Source organism: Panonychus citri, unplaced genomic scaffold (assembly GCF_014898815.1).
Source record: "Panonychus citri isolate SS breed McGregor unplaced genomic scaffold, ASM1489881v1 Contig00068, whole genome shotgun sequence".
Classification (NCBI taxonomy): domain Eukaryota; kingdom Metazoa; phylum Arthropoda; class Arachnida; order Trombidiformes; family Tetranychidae; genus Panonychus; species Panonychus citri.
The window spans coordinates 301,366-325,694 of record NW_026515473.1 but is presented as its reverse complement, the minus strand read 5'-3'; the positions used below and the strand labels follow the sequence as shown (position 1 = coordinate 325,694).

Below are 24,329 nucleotides of genomic sequence, written 5' to 3'. Positions count from 1 at the left end.
AACAGCTGATACAACCCAATTAACTGTCATCACTTAACCTCAACACTCAATCAACTCTTAATTGTCATGATTTGTTGGGACTCGACCAATTCAAAGATTCAATTGATTTGTTTATTGGTAAAAAAAAGTTGTATAAATGATTAGTACAAAAAAAAGTTTACTATTAGTGATACTTGTTGATAGTGAAATGAAAAAGGTAAATTATTAGAAATTATCAATTATGATTAGTAAATTGTTCCCTTAATTTTGGGTCTAATTGTTTTCACAATTCGTCCTTGTTGAATACTTTTAATCCTTTCCCAAATCTCCTCAATGTCTTTGGGTTTAAAGGTTGATACAATTATTTTCGGTCTAATTGTTGTTAATATAGTTGAAGGTTTCTGAGTTGTGGTTGTGGTTGATGTTGATGTCTGCTTAATTACTGGCGATGGCGTTGATTTAATTGTTGACTTAATTAGATTATTATCTGTTTGATTTTTACCAGATTCTTGATCATTTCCAATGAAACTAACCTTGGCTTTCAATCCTCTACCAACCATTGATTTATCAGCATTAATCAGAATAATGATTCTATTTGATTGAGAAGTTAATTTGGTTCCTGATTCTAAATCAGTTCCACAATGAATTTCACCATGAAAATCATCTGTAAATCGTATTTCAATTGACTCATTTAAACATTTACCAAATAAATGTTTGTTTGGTGATTTTGAACGAGGAGCAAAATCAAAATCAACGATTTCAAGTTCAATTTGATTACCAATTGGAGCCTAAATTGAATTCAATCAGATCAGAACAAAAAAGTAAATTAATTCACCGATTAACCAAAAGTTCATTTAACTTAAATGCTGTCCAATAGATGGCAGCAGCTAACAGATCATCTAATAGATTTGAAAGTTAATTGAAAAAAACAATTAAAAGGAAAATCAAATGATTGTGAAACTAAACTAAATTGACAAACCTTAATGTCCCAGACACAACTTTCATTGGGGTGATATCGCTTAGGATAACCTGGAGTTGATATATATCCCGGAAGTGAAACATTCCCGCCACAGGGAAGCGGAAATAGTGATTCATAATAGTCAGTTGAAAGTAAAGTTTGACACACTGAGCCTGAAGTATTAGGTGGACATTGACATGAACAATCAGTTGAATCATTACCAGAAGATTTTAAATAACCACCATTGAGACATTTCAATTCATTTAAATTGGAGCAATTACCTGAGGGAGAAACAAAGAAACAAAATCAGATCAAATCATACAATCAACAATTAATGAGTAAATCTAATTGTCAATAATGATAAACCTTAAAGGTAAAAGCAAAGACAAAAATGGCCAGAATTTTGTCTTCCTAACAACATCTTCACTTCATGATGAAGATAAGAGTCTCATCCATGGTGAATGTTATGAAACATTTCAAATAACAAGAGAAACTCAAACATTAATATTATTTTATTTCTATCTCGCTGTTAATAGTTATCACAACAACATGGATTCCAAGTTATTACACTTAAAATTAACTCTGATCGTTGTTGTTTCCACCCTGACATTGTCCATTATCATCACAAGCCCACCCTCATCCACACACACGGTAAGTCCTGAACTTCACAATCACAACCCAAGGGGAAAACTCAATGTTTATCTTATCCTAATAACAATAAGAAGATGATGTTAACTGTTTTCACTTAATTTTCTGTTGATTTTTTTTGTTTCTTTCTTCATTCAACTTTTGGAAAAAGTTCATTTTCGAAATTGAACATTTCGAGCAAACAATTTATTTATTGACTGTTAAAGGGAGAGAATAATGTATTTCCAATGGTAAGAAAAGTCTAGTTAACTTCAAACTAATCATAATCAGCACACGAGTTAATCATTGATCATTTCAAAATTTTTCCAACAATTTAAACAGTCAGAAAAAAAGAAACGAAACTTTAATTCATAACAACTCATCATATTGAACATTTTTCATCAGATTTGCAATTAAATTGAACAGTGAATTTATCTAACACATTATGAAATAATTAGAGAGTAAATTGTCATCACAATCTATTCACAATTAACTGATTAACGATAAAGAAAAACTAATGAACAATTTAAAAATCGATTCCAAATCGATAAAAACAAAAGTTTTTCGTTCAATTTTAATGAACAACAACAACAACAGAAGAAGAACAATATTTCGAGCAATTAATTTAATCGCAAATTTGATTCATTGCTAACTAATCGTACATGATAGTATGTTTATTATAAGGAATGAGTCTCAAGCAAAATGATCAACACCACGTAATAACTATTAGAATGATAAGAAATATGAATTCCCCATGAATCTCCTTCTGATTACATGAATAATTCATTAGTCTATCAAAGGTGTATATGTAAGATTGGTGAACAAGTTGAAGAAGAAAAAAACTACCAACGTTTTATTTGTCTTCCTCTCAAACAATCAAGTTAATTTGGTTCCATTTTTTATCATATTAGTGATACAAAATCCATTAGATTGAGAGATAAATCAGATTAATCTAACCCAAAGTTATACATTTAGACCAAAGTAGTTGTTGGTAAGCCACAAAAAAATGAAACAAAATCTAAACCTTAAAGAGACTTAAATGGATTAAGGAGATTAGGTTTGTTTTTTCATTGAGAAAAAGGTGAAAAAAACAAAGGATAAGACAAGAAAAAACTATAAAATAATCTAATCAGAATCATGATTAGATAACTTGATTTATTCATTTGTCTATCATCATCGTTTTCCCTGTTGATTAAAATTATCTTCATGTATTTATAATAAGAGCAACTCTTCACAATGGAAATGGTTGACAATCAATCAACATTTTCGTTGTATCATTTAGTTAATCATCTTGAAGATGATAATTAGCATCACAATTAATTGCTGAGAGTTTGATTATGACGATGCAATCGAATCGTGTTTCAAATTGTTCAAATTGTCTGATTGTCTCATATTCACTTGAAAGCAAGAAATAAGATTAATTGTTAATTGTTTAACTTACGATCACACGAATACAGATAATTAACCATTTTCTTATCACGGAAAGTGAGTCCTTGATTGATTCCTAGAATCCTTTGATATTTTGGATCCATTGTTACAATTGTATTCTTATTGAGTACATCCTTACTGAAGGCCTAATTATTATCATGATTGTAATTTTTAATCAAACAACAATTACAATAATATATAATCAAGAATAATAATGAAAATGAAAGATTCAATGAAAAGGTAAATATGATTAGTTTGATGGTGATTATCATTGTTATATTATTATTTAAAGAGTTGAATGAAAGGGAAAACTGTTGATGATTAAATTGTTACAATTGATAACATTGATGGTAATCAGAATGAGAATAAGGTTAATATATATAAGCATGTTAAGGAATCATGAATGATAAAGGATGAGGAGTAGGAGGAGATTGAGAGTAACATGGTGAAGGGTCAATGGATGTTGAGAAACAATCAAATTCAATTTAAGAAAACAAAATAATCCAGAATCACTGAGAAGCAAAATTTTTCCTTCATTTCCATTGATTGTCAAAGTTACAATTAGATTAACGATAATCAGCTGAATCAGGAATGAAAATCAAGACAAATCATTGAGAAATACAAGCAATTAATATTATCGGTAATCATTAAGATTGAAATTCATTGAGAATGAAAAAAATATTCATACCAATTTCTGAATAATCTGAAAATCATGATAATCTTTTAATCCCATAGTTTTATCATATATATTACATTGTATTCATTTACACTGAGTAATCTTAAAGCACTAAATTGTAACTTTGTGTGTGTTTTTTATACTCTCAATCGTTATCATGAATAAATTGTCAGGGTAAGTCTAATTCTGAGCATTATTATGATATGAAAAAAGAGATGATAATATCATGAAATTATTATCATGTATGAAACAAAATGCTGTAACTTGATAAGTTAAACAACATGATGTAATATTAGGGATAAGATTTTATTTCAAGATATCAACAACCATCAAGATAATATTCATGGCTGTTAATGTACATACTTGATGATTATCATGATCATGAACAAAGTTCACAGTTAAACCTGAAAAGAAAACAACAAACTGTAACAGAAAACCCATGTAACCATTACTGTGTCATGAGATGGTGATAATGATGAAAATAATTCAAGACAATGAGATAGTTTCAGAGTCTTTTGTATTATTATTAGTAAATAAAGTTTTCAACAAACTTTCAGAGATTCACCTTTGGATGATGGGTGAGTGTGTGTGTGTAGTAATCACCGGTGGGGTTTACAAGTAGTGGAGACATTTAACTCAATGAGTAGATTGAATTTCAGAGGCAAACCACGTACACGGAAAATACAACAAATAATATTAACACACCGAGGGGAAAATGGCGATGAAAACTCAGGGAGGAAAAAAGTTCCAAAGACAATATCATCTTCTCTCGCTTTGTACAACAAACGATAATATGATGAAATATAATATAATCTCAACAATTGAGTCTCATCGGTTAAAAGTTCTGGTTAATTCTGACTGAGTTTCAACCTTTGATTTATCCACAAGATAAACATCCTAAAGTTCAGACTGTAAATTGAGTTTCATGAGTTTGTGTCTTACTGGTTAACAAACTGAGTCCATTCTGGTTGAATGTGAACTGAATAAAGTTAAGGAAATTATTATCATCATGATTAACGTTATCATGTTGCTAATTGTTTATCTCGTAATCATGATACTGTTATTTAAAATTATCAAACTGAATTTCATTCATTACCATGTTAACGATGGATTAACTTTCATCACAATTTCGGAAAGTTTTATTTTTCTTCCGCCAAAATGAATAAGATTGAATTTATCAATCAATTGTAAACTAAATCACGTCCAATGATTTGAGGAAACAAATATTGATTGAATGATTAATCGCATTTCAAAATAATTTGTCAGTGTCATTCAAATTCATGATAATAATAATAACTAGCATTCAATTGATAATAATAATTTATGGTTCCTGATTTAATTTGATTTGCTTGAATTAGAGGGATTTGAAAATACATATTGAAAAGATATTCAAGACAAATTCATGATTCATGATCAAATCAAATCTGGATATTGAAATTCTGTCCATGTTCTTGAGATTTAAATTGTAAAAGTCTTTTTTTACACCTCAAAATTATCACAATCGATTCAAAATCTTGAATATTTGCTGATTTAGTGAAAGTGATCATTGGTATAAAAATTGAACTGAATTAATAATCTGCAACTCACATGATAATAACATGATAGTCAACTGAATGAATAGAGAGAAGATGAAAAAAAAGTTCTGACCTCATCTCATAGATATGGTAATTTAGAGAGAGAGAGAGAGAGAGAGATAGTTGATATAATCAACCATTGAATCCGTAAACTAAATTATTATGATAACTGTAATTTTACTGAATCTTCAGTTGCGATTCTACCTCTATCTCACCATGTAGAAGATGAAGATCCATCAAATTGTGTCAGATAATCATGAGACCGTATAATGGATTATAATTGTTCGGAGGGACATGGACGCAGAATTGATGGTTGATGGAGGGAAAAGGTGAAAGTGGTCAGTTGAAGAGCGAGCCTTCAATTGGATATTAATGAGGGTGTGGAGGGTCAAGGTAACTAATATGTATAAGGTGGTTCACTTACCCATGAAGGATATTGCATAACAGAAGTATAATCATAGGGAACACCAAAGTTTTCATCTTCTTCTTTCTGAAATTGAAGATAAAATCCTTTCTCAACGTTTTCCCAATTTATGTGAATTGCATTGTCCCGATCGCTTCGTGATTGTTCATGAAAAAATCCAATAACATGACCGATTTCATGGGCAACTGTTGTCCACTAATGTAATAATCAATAGTCGGAAAATATAATACAACAAAAAAGTCCAAAGAGATGACCAGTCAACCAGTGACAACAGGCACACATACACAAGACACAGCGACAGGGAGATGATGATGATGATGATTATGATGTGAGATGAGATGAGATGAGATGATGAAGATCATCAGGAAGATGAGAAAAAAACATGATTACGTTCATGTAGTTTGTTGAACAAATTATCATATATTAGAGGAAAAGTTCATCCAATGGAACAATAAAAACGGAAATAGAATCAGAATAATATGATTGTGAATTCAGGGGAAAAGTTGAATCGAGTTACCAATCCAATGAATTAGAATCCAAAATTATTATAATAAAAGAAGAGAAAATAAAATGATTATTATTAGTTGAGAGGGAAAAAATGATTCATATTCATTAATTCATTTCATGTTAATCATTTGAAGATAATTTTTAAATCGTTGATTGAGTAATTCAAATTTCCTGAATAGGAATCATATTAATTATCTCAAGTTATCATTTCAATTGAAATGAATCAGAAAAAGTGATTGTTGACTTATGTTAATCTTGTTAAAAGTTTGTATCAACTTTATGATTAAGTATCTAAGTGATTTATTTATCAACAGGATCAACATCAGTTAATCTTGAAGATTAACTTGAATTTGAATCAATCTTATCATGAAGATTATGAGTAATTGAAATGAAATTTTAACAACAATCAGTTTGAAAATCGAGTGAGAGACTTTTTCATGAATCGGTTACCATTATTTTCTGAAAAAATTTTCTTTTTCTTCTTATTCATTATAATGACAATTTTTCCTTTTTTTTCATCATGAAAGAGCGAAACGTACAAGCGAATGAATCACCTTGGAACTTTTGATGAGAGTATGATGAAGATGAAGATGAAAATGATGAGGATGATTGGGGAAAGAAAAGGCAATAAAATGGGTGAAAATTGAAAGTATATTACTCAGGGAGATTATTTCACTTGGTTGCTATTCAATGAATTGTCATTGGGTTTACATGAGTTACCATGGTGAGGAAATAAGATGATGATAAAGATGAAGATTGAATTTAGAGACTACAAGAAAATATTAGAATCTGTTTCAATCTCATCGGGGGCTCTTCATGAAAGAAAGGAAAGACAAGATGAGAGAATGAAAAAAAAGGAAAATTTGATAAATTCAAAAGAAACTCATCTCTCTATCTCTCTCTTCAGGGTATATTATTATTCTGTTATTATTTTGGTAAACAAACATACAGGAGAAGATGATGTGATGAGGATGATCGAAGATGATGAAGAAAAGTTTTCTTTGATTCCAACAGAGTTACAACTCTTACTTTTTCCATTTTTATCTTCATCTTGCTTTCAACTCTTTCCTTTCAATTCCATTAACACTTTTTTCTTCTTCTTTTCGTCATCATCTCCAAATCTTTATCATCATCTTTTATCTTCACTTTCATCTTTGAATCTTCCATCGTCAGTTTGCAATTGACAGTAACGATTATCAATATCATGAAAGAAGATAAAAAAGTTCTCATCACTTTCTTTCAATTATTTTTTCTCTCGCCATGTATATCAACATATTTGAGATTGAGATGAAGATAAAAGATGAAAACAAATGATGATAATCGATGAGTTGATTCAATTCTCTTGGAAAACAGTGAGACAGAATTTAAAAGCTATCATTTCATGGCCAATGAAAGTTCAGCTCATTTCAACATCCAAGTTCATCTAATAAAAGGATAAATGTTGAAAACTTATGATTTTCACCAAACAAACACTTATGCTCATCAATATTTCCAATTATTCCGATAATCATAGATTTAGATAGATGTGGTAAGACAAATGTCAACCTGATTTCGATTCAACTCTCATTTTTTTTTGAAGAAAAAAAATTCCACTGGTCAATCTCCCAAACAATCAGGATGTCATGTTGATCTAGATGGATTGAATTTCATCGATATGAGAAAAGAAAGTGTAATAAACTTTTCTATGTTATTTCTCATTGGTTGATATCTTATAATTTCATCTTTTTCCACCTCAGTTTGTTTCATCTTCTTGTTTTATAAACAAAATCATCATCTTCATCATTATCCATGTTGTTGAGACTCCATTTGTAGTTAATGTTTTGACATGAGAAACGTTGACGGTATCAAGGCAAAGACCAACATGCAAACTTTTGATAGACTCGTTGGTTCATTCAAGGATACTGATCCTGGTGGTTGTGGTGGGTATTCAGAATCAACTCAGGGAAGAATTAACTTGACAGATAAGCAATTCATCATGTTCATCTGTTAACTTCAACATGAACCTAAAATCAGCAATATTATCTTCTCATTGTTATGAGGAAAACAACAAATTTTTTCTCTCATGAATTCTTATCCTGAATCACTTTTTTTACTTCGTCTTTATCTTGTTATTTTTTCAGCATCAATAATATCATCATATGAATGTCATCTTCCGCCTTCTTTATCATCCAATTTTCTTCATTAACACCATCATCATGGGCTCATGGTGGTGGGTGCAAATCATCATATCATCATTTATGATCAACAGAAAAAGAAACAATCTAATCCAAACAACAATATGTTATCAAAATTTTCTTAATTTGATTGTGTTGCTTGGAAAGAAAAAAAAAGTTCTGTAGAATTTTCTTTCTCCATGGGTTGGGCCTTTTTTGTATTCTTTTCTGTTTTTCCATCATGTATCTTGTTTTTTTGCTTTCTCCTGAAAAATAAAAGAAAAAAATTTCCATGTTAATTCTATGAAAAATCAAATGAACTTTTCTCTTAACAAACCTTAATTCCTACAAGGCTTAATCTTCATCTTCTCCATGAGAGTTGATTAAATACTAAAATCTAAGATTTCAGATTAAACGTAAATGTTGTAATTTGATTAAGCCATTAATCTTTGATTGGAAAAGGGATAATCTTATAGTTTAGTTTGTTTTAATTTCCAATTAAATCATAATCACTCATTAGATGAAATAAATGGCTGATTATTAGTCCAGGAGATGATCTTGATTATTGAAGATTTGGTTCACCTTAAATTGATTTGATCACATTAATTTAGACTTCTAATTGGATGGTTAAGAAGGAGAGGAAAAAAAGTCAAGATAAACGTAACAATGTTTATCCTCATCAGGGAAACATCATCATCATCATCATCATCATCATCATAATCATCATCGTCTATCTATGGAAACAATTTCTATTTCTTTCATTGAGAATCTATGAAATTGGAGAAATTGTTAGGAAAAAAGCATATTATGTAATCGAATTATCATCATTAAAATAATAATTCTAAATAATCGTAATCGTTGTTAGGATGTTGTTTAAATTATCAAAGTGTTTACAATCATTTGCGTTATGTATTACTCGAAGTATTTACGATAACTCATTTGAATCGAAAACAGAGAAAAAAAGTTGTAAGAAAGAAAAGAAAGAGAATATAATGATTGAGAGATGAAGGGTAAAGATAAACGGGAATATTGAGATATTATCGTTATAATAATACAAGAGGCTAAGGTGGTTAGCAATCAAAATAGATTCTATGAATTCATACAATTAATATAACAAGGAATGTCTAATTTAATTAACGTTTCCACATGGGAATGCAATTAATTTGTATTGGCTGTTGATGAAAATAGGGAGAGATAAATGGTAGTAGATAGTAAATGATGTTATTGAATCATATTGAATAATTATAATCATCATGATTAGGTTTGTTTTCACTGTTGATTCAATATCTCTTAGAGTTGAGTAATGTATTAACAGGCGGAAAAAAAATGTCAACCTGAAAGTTATCAAGGGTTATTTGTCTGTCTCTTGTTAACTATTGACATTTTTCATATTAAATCAATGGTTCACCTTGATTCAATTTATGAATATACAACATGTATCATCATTATCATCATTACGAAGGGTGAATAATAGGTAAATCGAAAGTGATATTATTACAAACGAGTATTGATGAATGAAAGACACAAAAGATATGAAAAAAAAACAACAACAGCTTATATTGAATCGTTAATGATATTAGCTGATAGTTACTCTCATGATGAAGATGAGCAAAAAAATGAATATTCAGCTAATACATGAAGATTATTAGATATGGAATATGGTCATAAAGAGGAGGATGATGTTAACTAACAAGCTAAAAATGATGAAATGGCAGAAGAGAGAAGAAAATTTTCAATTGACTTGGGTTATGATGAGAGCTCTTTTTTTCTACTATTAATAATATCTGATGATTCTTAGAGAAAATGAGACGACAGAATATGAAAAAAAACTAATAAGAGAAAATGATGATTATGATTATGATGATGATGGAGAAAGATCATACGGAGTGAGTTCTGTTCTGGGGTGTAGAGTTTAAATGACTGCTATTGAATGGAAAAGCGAAGATAAAAAAAACAAATAGAACAAAGTTCGAAGAGAAGAAGAAAAAGATGAAGAATTTGAGTAGAACTAGAAATAGAAAAAAAAACAATAACAACAGAATATGTAGAAATAGAGATGAGAATGAGAGAAGATAATAGTGATAATGATGATAAAAGAAAAGGATGCAAAGAAAAAGTAGAGAAGAAGTTTGATTATGATTGAAAATCAATGAAATTCAATCGAGAGAGAAAATGGTGATTTTCTCCCTGCAAATAAAAAAAGAGTAAGAAAGGGAGAACCTTCAGGGGAACAGAATTCATGAGGAAGAATGCGGAAAGTAAGGAGATAATAATATGAAGCAACAAATATCCTCCATCAACAGAATTCAATTGATTTTGTAAGTTGATGATGTTGAAGATAATCGAGGACAAGCTGATGGTGAATTTGTTTAAATCGTTGATAAAAATATACACCAATGAACTTGGAACATGTAAATATAACCCTGAAGATGAACACAGCGAGAAGATAATCAAAATCAGCTTCGAATTTTTATCTTTCCTTGGATTGTGTGACCTTTGTGTCTTCTTTTTCTCTTGATCAATTGTAACTTTCGATTTTTTTTTACTCTCCTTCTTGATGATTCCATGAGCTCTTCTTTATATCCAATTCGTTTGATTCTGTGATTTTCTTTCTATTTTTTTCTCCTTCTTCTTATTCCATTCCTTTTCATGTCTTTGGTGTAATCATCACTATTTCTTTTCACTATTGATGCAGAAAAATTACACCAGTTACATGCTCAGATAAACTTTTTCTTAGCATAATTTTTTCTTTCTCATTTTATCTTCTTCTCTTTCGACTTTATCTGTGAGTTCCTTTTCCTTTATCTGGTTCATTACATGTTCCCTCCATGGTTTTGAATCTTTCTTTTTTCTTTGCTTCTTGTAAATTACAGTCTTTTCCCCGTGTGTAGTTGTTGTTGTTTCCTTAATTGTTGTCTTATGGATTCACCGTTACTTTAAACAAAATTAGATAACAATTCCAAAGGCTTGTTGACTATTTATTCACTGGGTTTTTCTTTTTCTAATCACTTTTCTGTAATTCCTTTTTTAATTTTCTCCTTGTTAAGGAATCCATTTCGTCTCGCATCTTCCCCTCTTGATTTCTTTTCTTCTTCTTCTTCCTTTTTCTTCCGATGTCTTCCTTTATCATCACGTTTCTTTAGAGTTTTTCTTTTACATCCAATTTAAATTAACTGGTGCATCAAATTTCCATGATAAAATCAGATACAATTCACAATTTTTTCTTCCTCTCCTCCTGTGTTCCAGTGGTGATAAAGGAACAACCTTTTGTTCCCATTCCTTTTCTTTGAATATTATTTTCAAGGTAGCTCGATGAGGTTTTCCACCATTTTATTATCCACCAAATTATCAGATTATTTCATGGTAATAGTCAGGGAAAAAAACTAGTAACTTCTAATGTTTGTTTTCAGTTTAAAATGATGAGCATATTTCAAGAGGAGAATCTCCAACAGTAAACCATAAGTTGAAAAGCTCAAACAAAAGAGTAGTAATTTCACTTGGGATTGTCCATCTCTTTGTAATAATCTTTATGAAAGTCACCTTATTTGATTACCAATTGTATTTAACCAATTGACCTTAATTAAATTAACCATTGGGCAGCATAAACACAATTATCATCCTTTGTAATTAAAGACTTGAATTGATGATGGCCAGTTGATTTTCTCACTTTGAACATATGAAAGAGTGAGAGAAAGTGGGGATAATAATAATTATACGATGATTTGATTCCTTGTTGGTTGCAATTAAATTGGAGTCAAAAATTCACCAACAATCAAATGTAATTACAGGTTTTCCAAAGGGGATATTCAACCAAATATCAACAATTCACAATAGAAAAAGGGATTGAGTACATTAAATACACACACAGAGAGATATAGAGAGGTAAAGAGAGAGAGAGAGAATAGAAGAAAACAAAAGTCAATTTATCTCCATTTACTGAAAATTTAGAATCCAAAAGAGTCCAAATAGAAAAAGGCAAAAGGAAAATCTTTGTAACTCCATGAGAAGAAAATTGATGATATCCCAATGAGATAAAAGTCAGATGACTGAATACAGAATAGAAACCACAATCATCATCAATTGTAACCATTGAAATAGAAGAGAAAATTAATCCTTGATTAAGAATAACAATAAATGTCAACAATTAGTAAAATCAATAGAGAAAAACGAAAGTAAGAGAGAGAGAGAGAGAGAAACATAAAAATGACTTGACTCTATTCAAATAGATGATCAATTCTCATTCGGATTAAATGAGAAAAGTTAACAAACTGATTACAGTAATTAGAAGATAATTAAACCAACTTAACTCACCATTAAATCATCTAAATAATTAATCCACTCATCAAATAATAAAACCAAAAAAAAAGAGAAACAATTAAAAAATCTAAAGAGACAAAGACAAGAAAATGGAGTCACAAGAACAACAAAAGAACAACTAATTTAATTGGAAGAATTTTTTTCTTCTTTTTCTCTGTCGCTTTTTCTGTCTACTTTTGTCTGTTAATTTCTTTTTAGAATTTTTGATTTTCTTTTCACTTTTTTCCAATTTCTCTTTGTGATTTGACCTTTGATTGTTTGCCAGTTAATTGTTTGTTTCTTTGGTCTTTTTAAACGACAATTAAATTACAATTTTTAGACAAAATGACCAACTAAGTAATCAGCTAATTGATTTGATTGGTAAATTAATCTTCAAGTGTTTTGTTAATCCGCTCGTTCATCTTTTCAAAATGTCTTCTTTGTCTCCTTGTATCTTTCGGCCATTTTTCTTGTGAAACTCAGTTCATTATAATTCAACAAGAATCATCATGATGTTAATCGTTAATAACTCTACAATCTAATTTTTCTTATTATTCTCTGTGTTTTTGTGTCTGTATTTAAGAGAGTTAAATCTTAACCCGATCTTTTTCCAGTCTTCTCTTGTTTTCTTCGGATGATCATCCATGTTTCTCTAATGTTTTATATCTTCAACCACTAAATCTTTTTGGTTAAATTGTTATTTTTGGTTATATTTTCTGTTTCTCTTTTTTTTAGATTGATTGCCAATGTCTTCCATAAAATGCCTTCCCGCTCATGCAAACGTTTGAAGAAAAGGAGGAAATAAAGGAGAAGAAGAGAAAAAAAAACTCCAAAAAGAGTAATGAAGATTACTTTAAATTATCTTGTTCTTCGATCCCTAATGAATCTTTGGGTAAATTAGCTGATATATTTGTATATACAAAGAAGCTGAAAAGGAAGGAATAAATTCCTATTGAAACATTATTATAACAAGAGAAGACTTTTATCTTATATATACAAATGAGAGACACTAAACACGAGGAATCACCTTTAATCACATTCTATCAATCAAGTTGACTAAAATTTAATATCTTCTGGATAGGAACACATTACATGTTGGAACAACAAGAGAAAGAGAGTAAACAATTCCCACTATCCTCATAAACCTCTAAAGATCATCAAAAATGGATTGATACCAATTTGTAATTAACATTGTGTTTGGACCAAAAGGAAACAAAGTGATGTTTATAAATATCCAGTTAGGTAAACAAAACCAACACCTTCATTGAATACTACCAGTGTTATATTTATCTTTAACTCTGTAAAGTTTGATTACATCTTTCATTTAAGGTTCTCTTACTACTGGAACAACCATGGAAAAAGAAACCATGGTAAAGTAGAGTGAAATTTCAACTATTTGCATGGAGAAAAGTGAAACAAGTAACAAAAGTGTGTAACACTTAAAGAACAGGAAGGAGTTAGAAGGTGATGAAGGAGGAGAAGAAGAAGGAATAATAATCATTCTAAAACATTGTAACGTTTTCCTCTCCATCAACTTTACGATTTAAATGACAACTGAAAACGCAATCGAATCCAGAACAACTTAAATCTATTTTCCATTGAATTTTACTACTGAAGGAGGAAAATAAAAGAATAACCATCAAATGGTATTATCGATATCTAAAGGTAAATATACTTGGATGTAGATAGAACATGATTTACAATGTTTCTTGGTTTTTTTTTCTCTCATCTAATGTTGATTGTTTTCTAAGTGAAACCAATGAAATAGTTCATTTTTGGAACATCATTAATGTGATTGCCATTTTTTGCTTCACTCACTTGAAAAATATTCTTTTTTCTTTATAATTTAATAATTTTTTCTCTTTATCATTTTTCTTTTTTTCATGTTCTATTCGCAAGTAGAAACAACAACAATCAAACAATTGACTACCAACAGTTACCACAAGAATTGATGCTCATTTGTCGCCTTAATAAGTTCATGGTTCAGCTCAACCTTATTCACCAAGGGTTAACTTTATTTGGCTTCTGTGATTATCTTCCAAGTCATCATCATAATCATCATTCCATTTTTTGAGGCTTGTCTAATCTAATTCTTCTTATAGTTTGTATTAATTTTACACTTTGCTTGTTTATTTTATTCTATTTCATTTCATTATCTTCTTTTCCTCATCTTCTATGTAATTTTGCTTATTTTTTTCTATTTATTTGGTTTACTTGATATGCTCTCAGATGATATTCAGATGATAATAACGATAAGAACCATTGGTTTGGAACTAAATTGATTATTATTACCTTTGAATGGTAATAAATTTCAATTGATTCAATTTGAAATTCATTTATCATCACACACATAATCAGCAAGAAATAAGGCAATGACTGGAACTTCAAGTTCATGACTTCGTCAATATTTACTTATCTGAATAAATGCTATTTGTTTATAAATAGCATTTTCTTCAGTTAAATTGCTAATTTTTACTTGTAATACTCAACATAATACCTTTAGATACACTTACATTAGACAAAATTCTGAATATTATCTATTGATTCGTTTATTATTTTTAGTGATACTTTATCACCTCAAACTGTTTCTCTGTTGATAACAACAATCAACTGATTATATATAGCTGATTGTTGTTTGATTGATGAAACTTGTAAACACTTTACTAGACTCATGAAATTGATTGATTGAAAGTAGCGACAGGATAGTTTGTTTTTCCATAACAATACAGCAAAACATTAATATCAATTTTCAATACGTTCACATCTTTTATTTTCAGGCATAATATTCATTCATTTAATACACTAATCATATCATCATTTACTTTTTGAATGGGAAAAAGTTATCAAAAAAGTTCTGGTTTATCAACAGGAAACTTACGTTTACTATGAAATCAAATTGCTTAATAATTGTGTAACAATTTTCAAGGTAAGTATATCAAATACTCAACAAATCAATGAATTTGAAATATTATCTTTACAAATTGCAATTCAATCAGCAAATTTTTCTTCTCTTTTTCTTATATCCCACAGATCAATCTTAACTTTCGATATTATATTAAAGTTCCCAATTCAATATAAATGGACACATGAGAAACTGTTTTTAAAGTTGGTGAAAAAAAGGATAAACTACTAAAGGAACAACAAAAAGACATCAATAATACATGATTTATAATGAGCCCCTTCCGTTGAGGTTAATACAGTGTAATCAAGATGAGGACAAGAATCATGAAAGATATAAATGTCATGAAATTCAATGGATTTAATAAAAGACATGTCCAAGAGGTTATACCGGTGAAAAGGTTAGTGTACATGTTAGAACTCGTAAAAAAATCTAGAGGATTTGAACTAAAGCTAAAATCTCTTCATTCATTAACTTGAAAATCTTTTTTTCTTGATTAAATAACTAACTCAAGTCCATCTTTATGGTCAATTTCTCTCTCTTTTTCCACACCACAGATAAAATCAAAAAATCATTTTTCATTCAGAAAATGTATGCAAATGAATCTGGCTCTATTTCGATGTATACTATAACAATGACGTCGTTAATTACTCTAATTACGAGAAATTTTGTTTGACACACTGGGAAAAAAACACAATGTCAATGGTGGTGAACAATATCATCTCATCAACCATTATTATGATGATATTTTTATCTAATTGTGATAACCTTCACCTTTAATACCAAAGGGATTTACATGCTAATCAAAATTCATGAGGTATTTATCAATCTTTTATATAATTATGATTGAGAAAGCAATTAACCTAAACAAACATTAAAAGTCAGCAATTTATATTCCTTTGTAGTGATTAACAAGCAATCATAGCAAAAAGACAATTAGTAAATTGTTGACGATTAAAAGTACCTTAATCTTTGATAAAAACAATGAGATGTATTTAACTAACATAATCATCTAAATTTTGAATACATGTGAAATTTTGTCCATTAAGTTAATTGATTCATGAACTTGACAATGATTAAAGTTGATAAATCAATTTAACGATGGTTTAACTAATTGTAAGTGATAAGATACAATTTAATTGTGGTAATAATATTTTTTTCTATCTGTTAATGGTTAAAAAATTAACATTGTAATCAGAGAGAGAGAGAGAGTAAAATAGTTGATAGATTATAAGTGAAAACCCATAGAAAGCAATAAGCCAATAATAGGTTTTCAAAGTGTCTCTTTGTTCATTTCCATGATGATAATGATGATCATGTTGTCTTATCGTTATCATTATTAACATTTCAATTCTGACAATTGTATTGTTATCATCATTGTTAACTATCATTGAGTTTACCAACCAAACCAAATACACTTTCATTGTTATCTCTCATTGTGAATACATTTATTATTATATTCACAAGTCAAGTTTTCTGGTTCCAGGAAACAAAGATGAACAAGAAAACTGATGATGATGATGATTTGTGAGAGACAAAATTCACAGAGAGAATATCTTCTTATTCTGTCTCTAGGGTTCTATTTATTTTTCTGTAAATTTTGTTCTTTTCACTTTCTACAAAAAGAACAATCAACTTGAAGCTTCTTCTTCCACTCTCTCTCCATCTTTACCTCTTTCCTCTCATCTTAATTTACATATCAAAGTACATTACGATTTTCAAGTTAAATCTAAATTTCCTACGGTTTTTTACTCTCGTTGACTTGTTAACTCTTTCTCTCTGCATGATTATATCATCATGATAATATAACATCTTATCTGAATTCAGTGTTGATATTAACTCCCTTTATTCAGATTAAAACAACGTAACCATGAATTAAACCATAATGATTCTTGATATTGATAAGCTGAGTAACTCCTATTAAGAAACATTGATGATACCTATGGGGTTTATCACCAAACGTATCAATAGAGCAACAACGAGGGGACATGATTGTCTCATGAAATCCACAATTCAAATGATACAATGAGAATTCTCGTTAATTGTAGTTTTTGAACCTAAATTATCAATGCGATTATCTCATGAACTTCAATAGGAAAACTAATAGAACCTCAAGATTTAAACTAATGCATTGTAAAATTTTGAGTCTCTAATTGTAATCAAGAAAAAGTGAGTTGGTTGATTGATAATTTGAAATTAGTTCATGCCCTTTGAGAAATTCAAGATAATTTATCGTTCTTTCAAAATAATACAATAACTGTTGAAGTAAATTCTGTTGATGCAAAGTACATGATAACGATTGTTATATTAATAAACTTAGAGAGACTTAGTTTTTATTTGAAGAATCTTTTTTATTCCAATTCTGTCTCATGTCTGAACTTTGAATTTTGAATTGATCATGTTTCTCTTATTGGCTTTATTGGTGCAAAAAAGAGGATGAATAAAGAAGATGAGAAAAGTAAGAGGAGAAAAAAACGAAAAGAAAAGTAAAGAAAAGAACGTGATGAGACTTTTAAAAGTATCGATGTCGAACAAAAAAATAGTTCTAATAATCGAGGAAAGAATGAAAAAAAGACGAAAGGATATAAGAAGATGATGAAGAAAGAGAGATGGTGATAAAGGTGAAAATAAACTTAACAAAACTGTTTCGAACTATTAATAAAAAGTTATTACAGATAATTCAGCTCGGTTCCAATTCTGGTTGATTGAAGCAAAATGATTCAGAGAGTCAAGATTTCATGGTTCATATTTTAAGTCACAATTTAAGTCAATCCTTTTCACCAACGGAAGATTTTTCTCTTTCCCTTTCATGGTGAATTCATTAGAATGATGAACTTTTATCTTACTTGAAACTTTTGTAAGCTTTTTCTGTTTCGAGACTCTCATTGATTCACAACCTTTGACCTTTTTAATTGTTACCAAATTTGAAGCTAATTTAATAATTGAAATTTTAATACAATGATTAGAATCATTTTCGTTTGTCTGTTCACTCATTTACAGAATAGATTACTTATTCATGTCACTCTCTTTCTCTCTTTCTCTCTTTCTTTTTGTTTCTATTGTCTGTATTCTCTCTTAACTTTAACCCTGAGCATTTCTTTCACCCTTCAATGAGAAATAACTGTAATCATGGTATTAATAGTTACGATTTACTTGTGTTGCCCATTCAAAGAATAGTAATACTTTTATTCCTCAAGGCAATCTAGACCATCATCTTAACACCTTATTGTTATTTGTACTATTTTCATGATGAAATTTCAATAGTAGGTTCTATCTAAGAATAAGAAGTAAAAATTTCCATGGAAACTTTTGCTTCCACTTGAAACATATCCCCAAATTACATATAGCTCTATTATTGCCTCAAGCTATTCCTAACACTTGAACGAAAAGCTTATTCTATTGTCCAGATGAATAGTTTATTCATTTGTAATTGAATGAATCTTGATGATGAAACTTTAAATACATTTTGAATACTTGAATCACAATTTTAAGACAATATAAATCAACTCATTGAAAGATAGTTATTAGTATATGAAAAATTAGTTGCAGAGCAAGCAGAATGATTGTTGATGTAATGTTTTTTTCCGATAATAATAGCATGCGAATGGTCAAGACAAGTTTGTTGTTGTAAGAATGATGTTGATGATAATGATGTTATACTGTGAATATGATGATAGTTGTGTTGATATTACTAAAAAGTATGCGAAAGATGATGAGTATCAATGATATGATGATCAGATTATGATAACAATGAGTAGAATGATGAAAAAGTGACTGAAATGAACAATATGAATCTCTAGTAATGAAAGCGAAGCACCAGAAAGATGATGTTGGTGAAAAAGAATCAAAACATGGTGATGATTATGACAATAGATGATAAGGAAGATGAGAACAGATGATTATGATGAGAATGATGTTGTTGATGGATAATAAAAAGAACGAAATTTTCTTATCATCTATCGATGACAGAATCAGAGAATGTAAAAAGTAGAGTATTAAAAGTGTAGATTATTATGATTATCTCACCAATAAAGATAAAGAGTGAGATTAAATTTCTCTCTCGATTTTTGTTCTGAAAGTTATCTTTTCTTACTTCATCTTCATCACGAGGAATCATTATATCTCACCAATCATGGGAAAGATAAACACGAACATTTGATTTATCACTTCGTAGGTAAACACAGAGATTGGTGATGAAAATTATTGTCCTGATTGTGATTAACTTTCTCTCTCTCTCTCTCTCGATAATATTCAACTAATTGCTGTTTTTACAATAATCAAGACAAATTGATAATTTAATTTGCTTTTACAACTTATCCTAAAGATTAGTTTGTCTCTTCATTGTAAATATTTGCTATCAGATTAAATTGATTATCAGCTGATTTTGTTTAATCTTTTCAGTTGATTTTAAAAAGTGTCATTTCAATCACATCATTATTATTATATAATATGAATTATTATATTATAATAATGTTAATATTTTAATTGATTGATGTTTGTTACTATTTTTTGTTGGTTATCATTTTCATCATCATTATTTTTATCATCTCTTTTGTTATTATTGTTGTTTCATTGTTTTTACATTGCCTTTCACACCTAAGGCATTAACATGATGATTATGGTGATAATGATGATGATAATCAATCATCCGTTGACACCGTTACTTTTGACATGAAGGCAACGAAAAAAAAATAGATTTAAACAATTAACAAATACCATTGTTTCAACAATCAACTGATTGAATTAACGACATTAGATGGCAATTTTTTGGTTAATTAAAGTTTCAATGATTAAGATTGATTAGATTTACCTGAGCACATCCTTTACCGATTGAAACGTCTTGTCCTTTTTGATAACGTGAAAATTGTCGTCCAACTAATGACCAACATCCTGGTTGGTCAGTTCGAAATCGAATCAGGAAATAATCTTTGGATGTTGCCTCACGAAATTTGATACAAGTTTCATTTTCCCAATGTCTCATTCCCGTTAAAATTGCCCGTTTCTCATTATCGTTAACAGCTAGTTAATTGAATTAATTAATTAATGATTTGGAAAACATAAAAAAAAGTCAACACTCATTAATCATGATAATCTAATTGTAATTGAATAGATGAATCTCTTTGTGATGTAAATCAATGGTAAATTTGCTTCTACTTTTTTGCCCCCTTGCTATTTATCAGCAATTACTATTGCTGACGAGTTCCATGGTTAATTAATTGTCTTGATTTTGTTGTGATTATTTTGGTGTTTTATTTGTTCAAATAACAATCTATCAAACTTTTACTATTCAATGTAAACCTAATTGTCAATTGATTAATGGTTTAACTTTCAAACGTCAAATTGTAAAGTATTTTCTGATAACAAGATAGTGAGAGAAGGTGACAAAGTTCATTCTCTCAATTTCGTTGTTGAAATTAACAATTAACTTACAATAATGGAAAGTATATGGTATTTGACCTGAAGGCCAATAAAGTACCGGATCGGGAATGGCCTTGCGACCATCAAGAATTTCATTTGCTTCCTCCTTGTTAAAGGGAACCACAACATCACCGTCAACAATTTGATAACCTTCATGAGTCTCCTTTGGATTACCACCACCGAACATGTTCAACTATCGACAGTAAAAGTGGCCCAGTTAAACAAGAAATCGCTAATTTGTTCAAAGTATCGAAATCGATCATATCAATTTAATCTTAACGATAAAACAGTTACGCAGTGATTTGTGTAAAAAGGATTGTATTGATTGGTTACTGATTAATTTAAAATCGATAGATCAACATGGTAAGGTATTTACTTTGTCTGAAAAGTTCATTTCCTGAAGCCGGAACTTCAACTTGAAATCATCATGGGGTAAGTGTTCAATTAGAGTATTCAATTTGAAACATTGTTAACAATCAGCAAATTATTCTGATCAATCCAATGAAATCTATCTCTTAATCAGCATGATAATAATCACTGTAACATCTAGCTAATTACTTACTTAACCTTACAATTTAAACTGTACAATCTTTTGTCTATTAGATTTTTACGTTGATTGTCTTATTACAATGAATTTGGTACTGGAAATTGATCGTAATTTAATTGTTAATTAAATATCAATCCTTTCTTATCATTTAGATTAAATTGTTGACCATTACAAGGGTATTTTTCACTGTTAATTGTTAATCAACTTACCAAAGCATCCAATTTATCTGGTTCATTGTAATCAAGGGAATCAATTGTATATTGATTGGTTAATGTTAACTGTAAAACAATCAAGTAAATATAAAATGATTAGTTAATCAGCTCATCTTCAACACGAGCGTATTAATAAATTGTTAGTATGACAATTGCGATAACAGGAGCAAGAAATGAAAAAAAAGTAATCACTTTGATTAACTAGATGATAAAGTTTAATATTAAGATGATGAAACAATATAAAGTTAACTTTTTTTGTTAATTCATTATAACAATTAACAAGCCTTGTGATAAATTACATTTAAGTGAAAAGCGAAAATCAAATGCAAGGATCATTAAGTAACTAACATCCAACTAATTAACTTTGTCATCCAAATCTTTTCATCATTTTCAACGATTAACAAACTAAATTGTAGATAATTCTTATTATGAAGACGATGATGATTTGTATAACGAAAAGGATGCTGATAATATATCAAGAATTAAGTATTCTAATATCATGAAGAGTTTTATTTATTTCGTTCATGATGAAATTATCTTTCAACTCAGAATCTTTATCAACCATTTAGAATTGAGCAAATTTGTACTCTGATAAATTAGTAAATTCTATTTGATCAACTTTCAATTAATTATCTCATGAGATTTAACATCATCACCATGTTGACATTAAGATGATGATGATGATGTTGAATCAAATAATTGCAATGGTAAACAAATGGGGGAAGATGAAAAAAAAACTCGAACCTTTTTATTCATTACAGTTCATTGGAAATATATTCATGATATTATTGAATAATTTTCATGATAAATTATTTCCTTATCAGTTTATTCAGGTTATAATTCATGAATAAAAAATCTTCACCTGTTCAAGTTAATAACTTGTCAATTACAGTGTTGATTTATCAACAATGTTTAAAGTTAAATTGATGAATATCTGTCAATTACATTATATTTTGTATTTGTAATAATCAATTTTTTTGATGAGATTTAAATTGTTTGTCGATAATCAAACTAATCACTTTCTTTCTAGGTGTCTGAATGATACATTCAGAAAATTGGAATCTTTATCTCCTCCATTACTATTTCATGTGCCATTTTTAACCCATTATCATGGTGAAAAAGTGAGACAGATATTATTTCATCTCTTTCTTGCTTCTTCATCACTCTGAATACCATTGAATCATTTCATCATCTGAGAACTTTTTTCTTCTCAATCTCCTTCAACCAAGAGCTAACTAGTTTTCAATATGTAACATCACTTTCTCGTCTCCGTTATGATGATGATGATGATGAAGATGAAGATGTTACATGGGTACAGAGGGTAAAAAAATGTTCTAGTATAAAAAGAAAACAAAATTGTCAATAGAAGACATAAAAAAATGCTCAACACTAAATGTCAAATTTTTTTTCTGTTGTTCTGATTGTTCAAGGTTCAGAATAATATCGTTTTTATTATTATTGGAATCGATTCTCTTTCTGTGTTTGTTTGTGTGTGTGTGTGTTTGTATTGCTAAAGATTTTGATCTCATCTCTGAACTTTTATCCAATAATATTCAATAATAACTATAAACAATAAAATGTGAATTACAATATCTTTTTACTGTTTAACCTTCAATTCACATTTCATCTATTCATGGTATCATGAATTTCACCCTGAATTTCATGTTATCATCTTTTTGCTTTATCTCTTTTGCCTCAATCATATTATTATTTTCACTTTGCGTTTATTTTGTAATCCTGGTTCAATTTTATCTCATGTTACATGAATTATTGTTTCTTATTCTGAATAATTCTGGTGAAACATGTAAAAAACAAGGCAAATCTCAAATGAAAAGGTAATATATAAATTTCAATCGTTACCTGAGTAATTAAACTGATCCAGATTGTTGTTAACCATTTGGACATCATTTTGTTGATTGTTTTTTTTTGTTTACTTTTGCAATTTGATTAAGATTGATTGTTTAACTTGATTGTGTTGAGGTTAATCACTAAGTTTAAGGTTATCTGTTAACACTTTAATGTAAGATTAATTACTAATTGTTGTGGGTTTAAATCACTATTACGATTAAGCTCTCACTCTCACTCTCTCTCTCTCTCTTTTCATCTGTTAGCAATTTTAATCTGATTACTATCTGAATCCATAAATTAATTAGGAAAATTGTTCAATATTATGATTAAGATTGAAAATCATTTAGTAAAATAGTAACCTTGATAATCAAAACCCTTATCCCTTATGTTGATTGTGATTAATTACCAATGTTAATCAAATTAAATTCACTGAGTAATCATCATGGTGATCAGTTAGTCCAATGAACTTGATTTTCATATAATAAATTGTTCAAACTGTTACAATGTAAATGAATAGACAATCTTAGTTAATAATTATGAATAATTAGCTAATTAGATGAAATGAAAAAGAAGGAGTAAAAAAAGTTAACTTTTAATTGCTGTTATAGTTAATCAATCAGCAATCAATTCAATTCAGTGGATTACCAAATGATAAACAATCCATTCAATTGTGATTGTACATTAGGATGAGAAAGATAATTAATCTTATTTCAAATGATTAATGAACAATAAGGAACAACAATTATTGAGATTATTTGTAATCGTTTAGTTCCCTTTACAGGG

General features: G+C 29.1%; 2 protein-coding genes and 1 long non-coding RNA gene across 8 annotated transcripts in view; 1 reads left to right on the top strand and 2 right to left on the bottom strand.

Annotated features, from left to right (window-relative positions):
• Positions 1–81: 81 nt before the first annotated feature.
• On the bottom strand, positions 82–23,797 carry LOC128386398 (protein SpAN-like). The gene is made up of 8 exons (XM_053345433.1): positions 23,559–23,797; positions 21,696–21,764; positions 20,952–21,132; positions 20,332–20,540; positions 5,667–5,861; positions 3,006–3,138; positions 959–1,218; positions 82–767 (listed from the first exon to the last, which is right to left on the bottom strand). The coding sequence occupies exons 1-8, from the start codon at positions 23,604–23,606 to the stop codon at positions 225–227; spliced, it is 1,638 nt and encodes a 545-aa protein (XP_053201408.1). The 5' UTR covers positions 23,607–23,797; the 3' UTR covers positions 82–224.
• Positions 8,663–12,790, bottom strand: LOC128386401 (uncharacterized). The gene is made up of 2 exons (XR_008324894.1): positions 12,638–12,790; positions 8,663–12,439 (listed from the first exon to the last, which is right to left on the bottom strand). It is a non-coding gene; the product is annotated as an uncharacterized LOC128386401 (long non-coding RNA).
• Positions 12,888–24,329, top strand: part of LOC128386397 (neuroligin-1-like) — a 59,948-nt gene continuing 48,506 nt past the window's right edge. For 3 of the 6 annotated variants that reach the window (XM_053345431.1, XM_053345430.1, XM_053345428.1), the window contains exons 1-6: positions 12,888–13,864; positions 13,952–14,287; positions 14,525–15,100; positions 15,400–15,548; positions 15,653–15,921; positions 16,079–16,338. The gene's annotated coding sequence lies outside the window, so the exon portion shown is untranslated. Of the gene's footprint in view, positions 13,865–13,951; positions 14,288–14,524; positions 15,101–15,399; positions 15,549–15,652; positions 15,922–16,078; positions 16,339–21,140; positions 21,372–24,329 lie in introns of those variants that run through there. The other 3 variants (XM_053345429.1, XM_053345427.1, XM_053345432.1) reach the window with 3 other exon arrangements.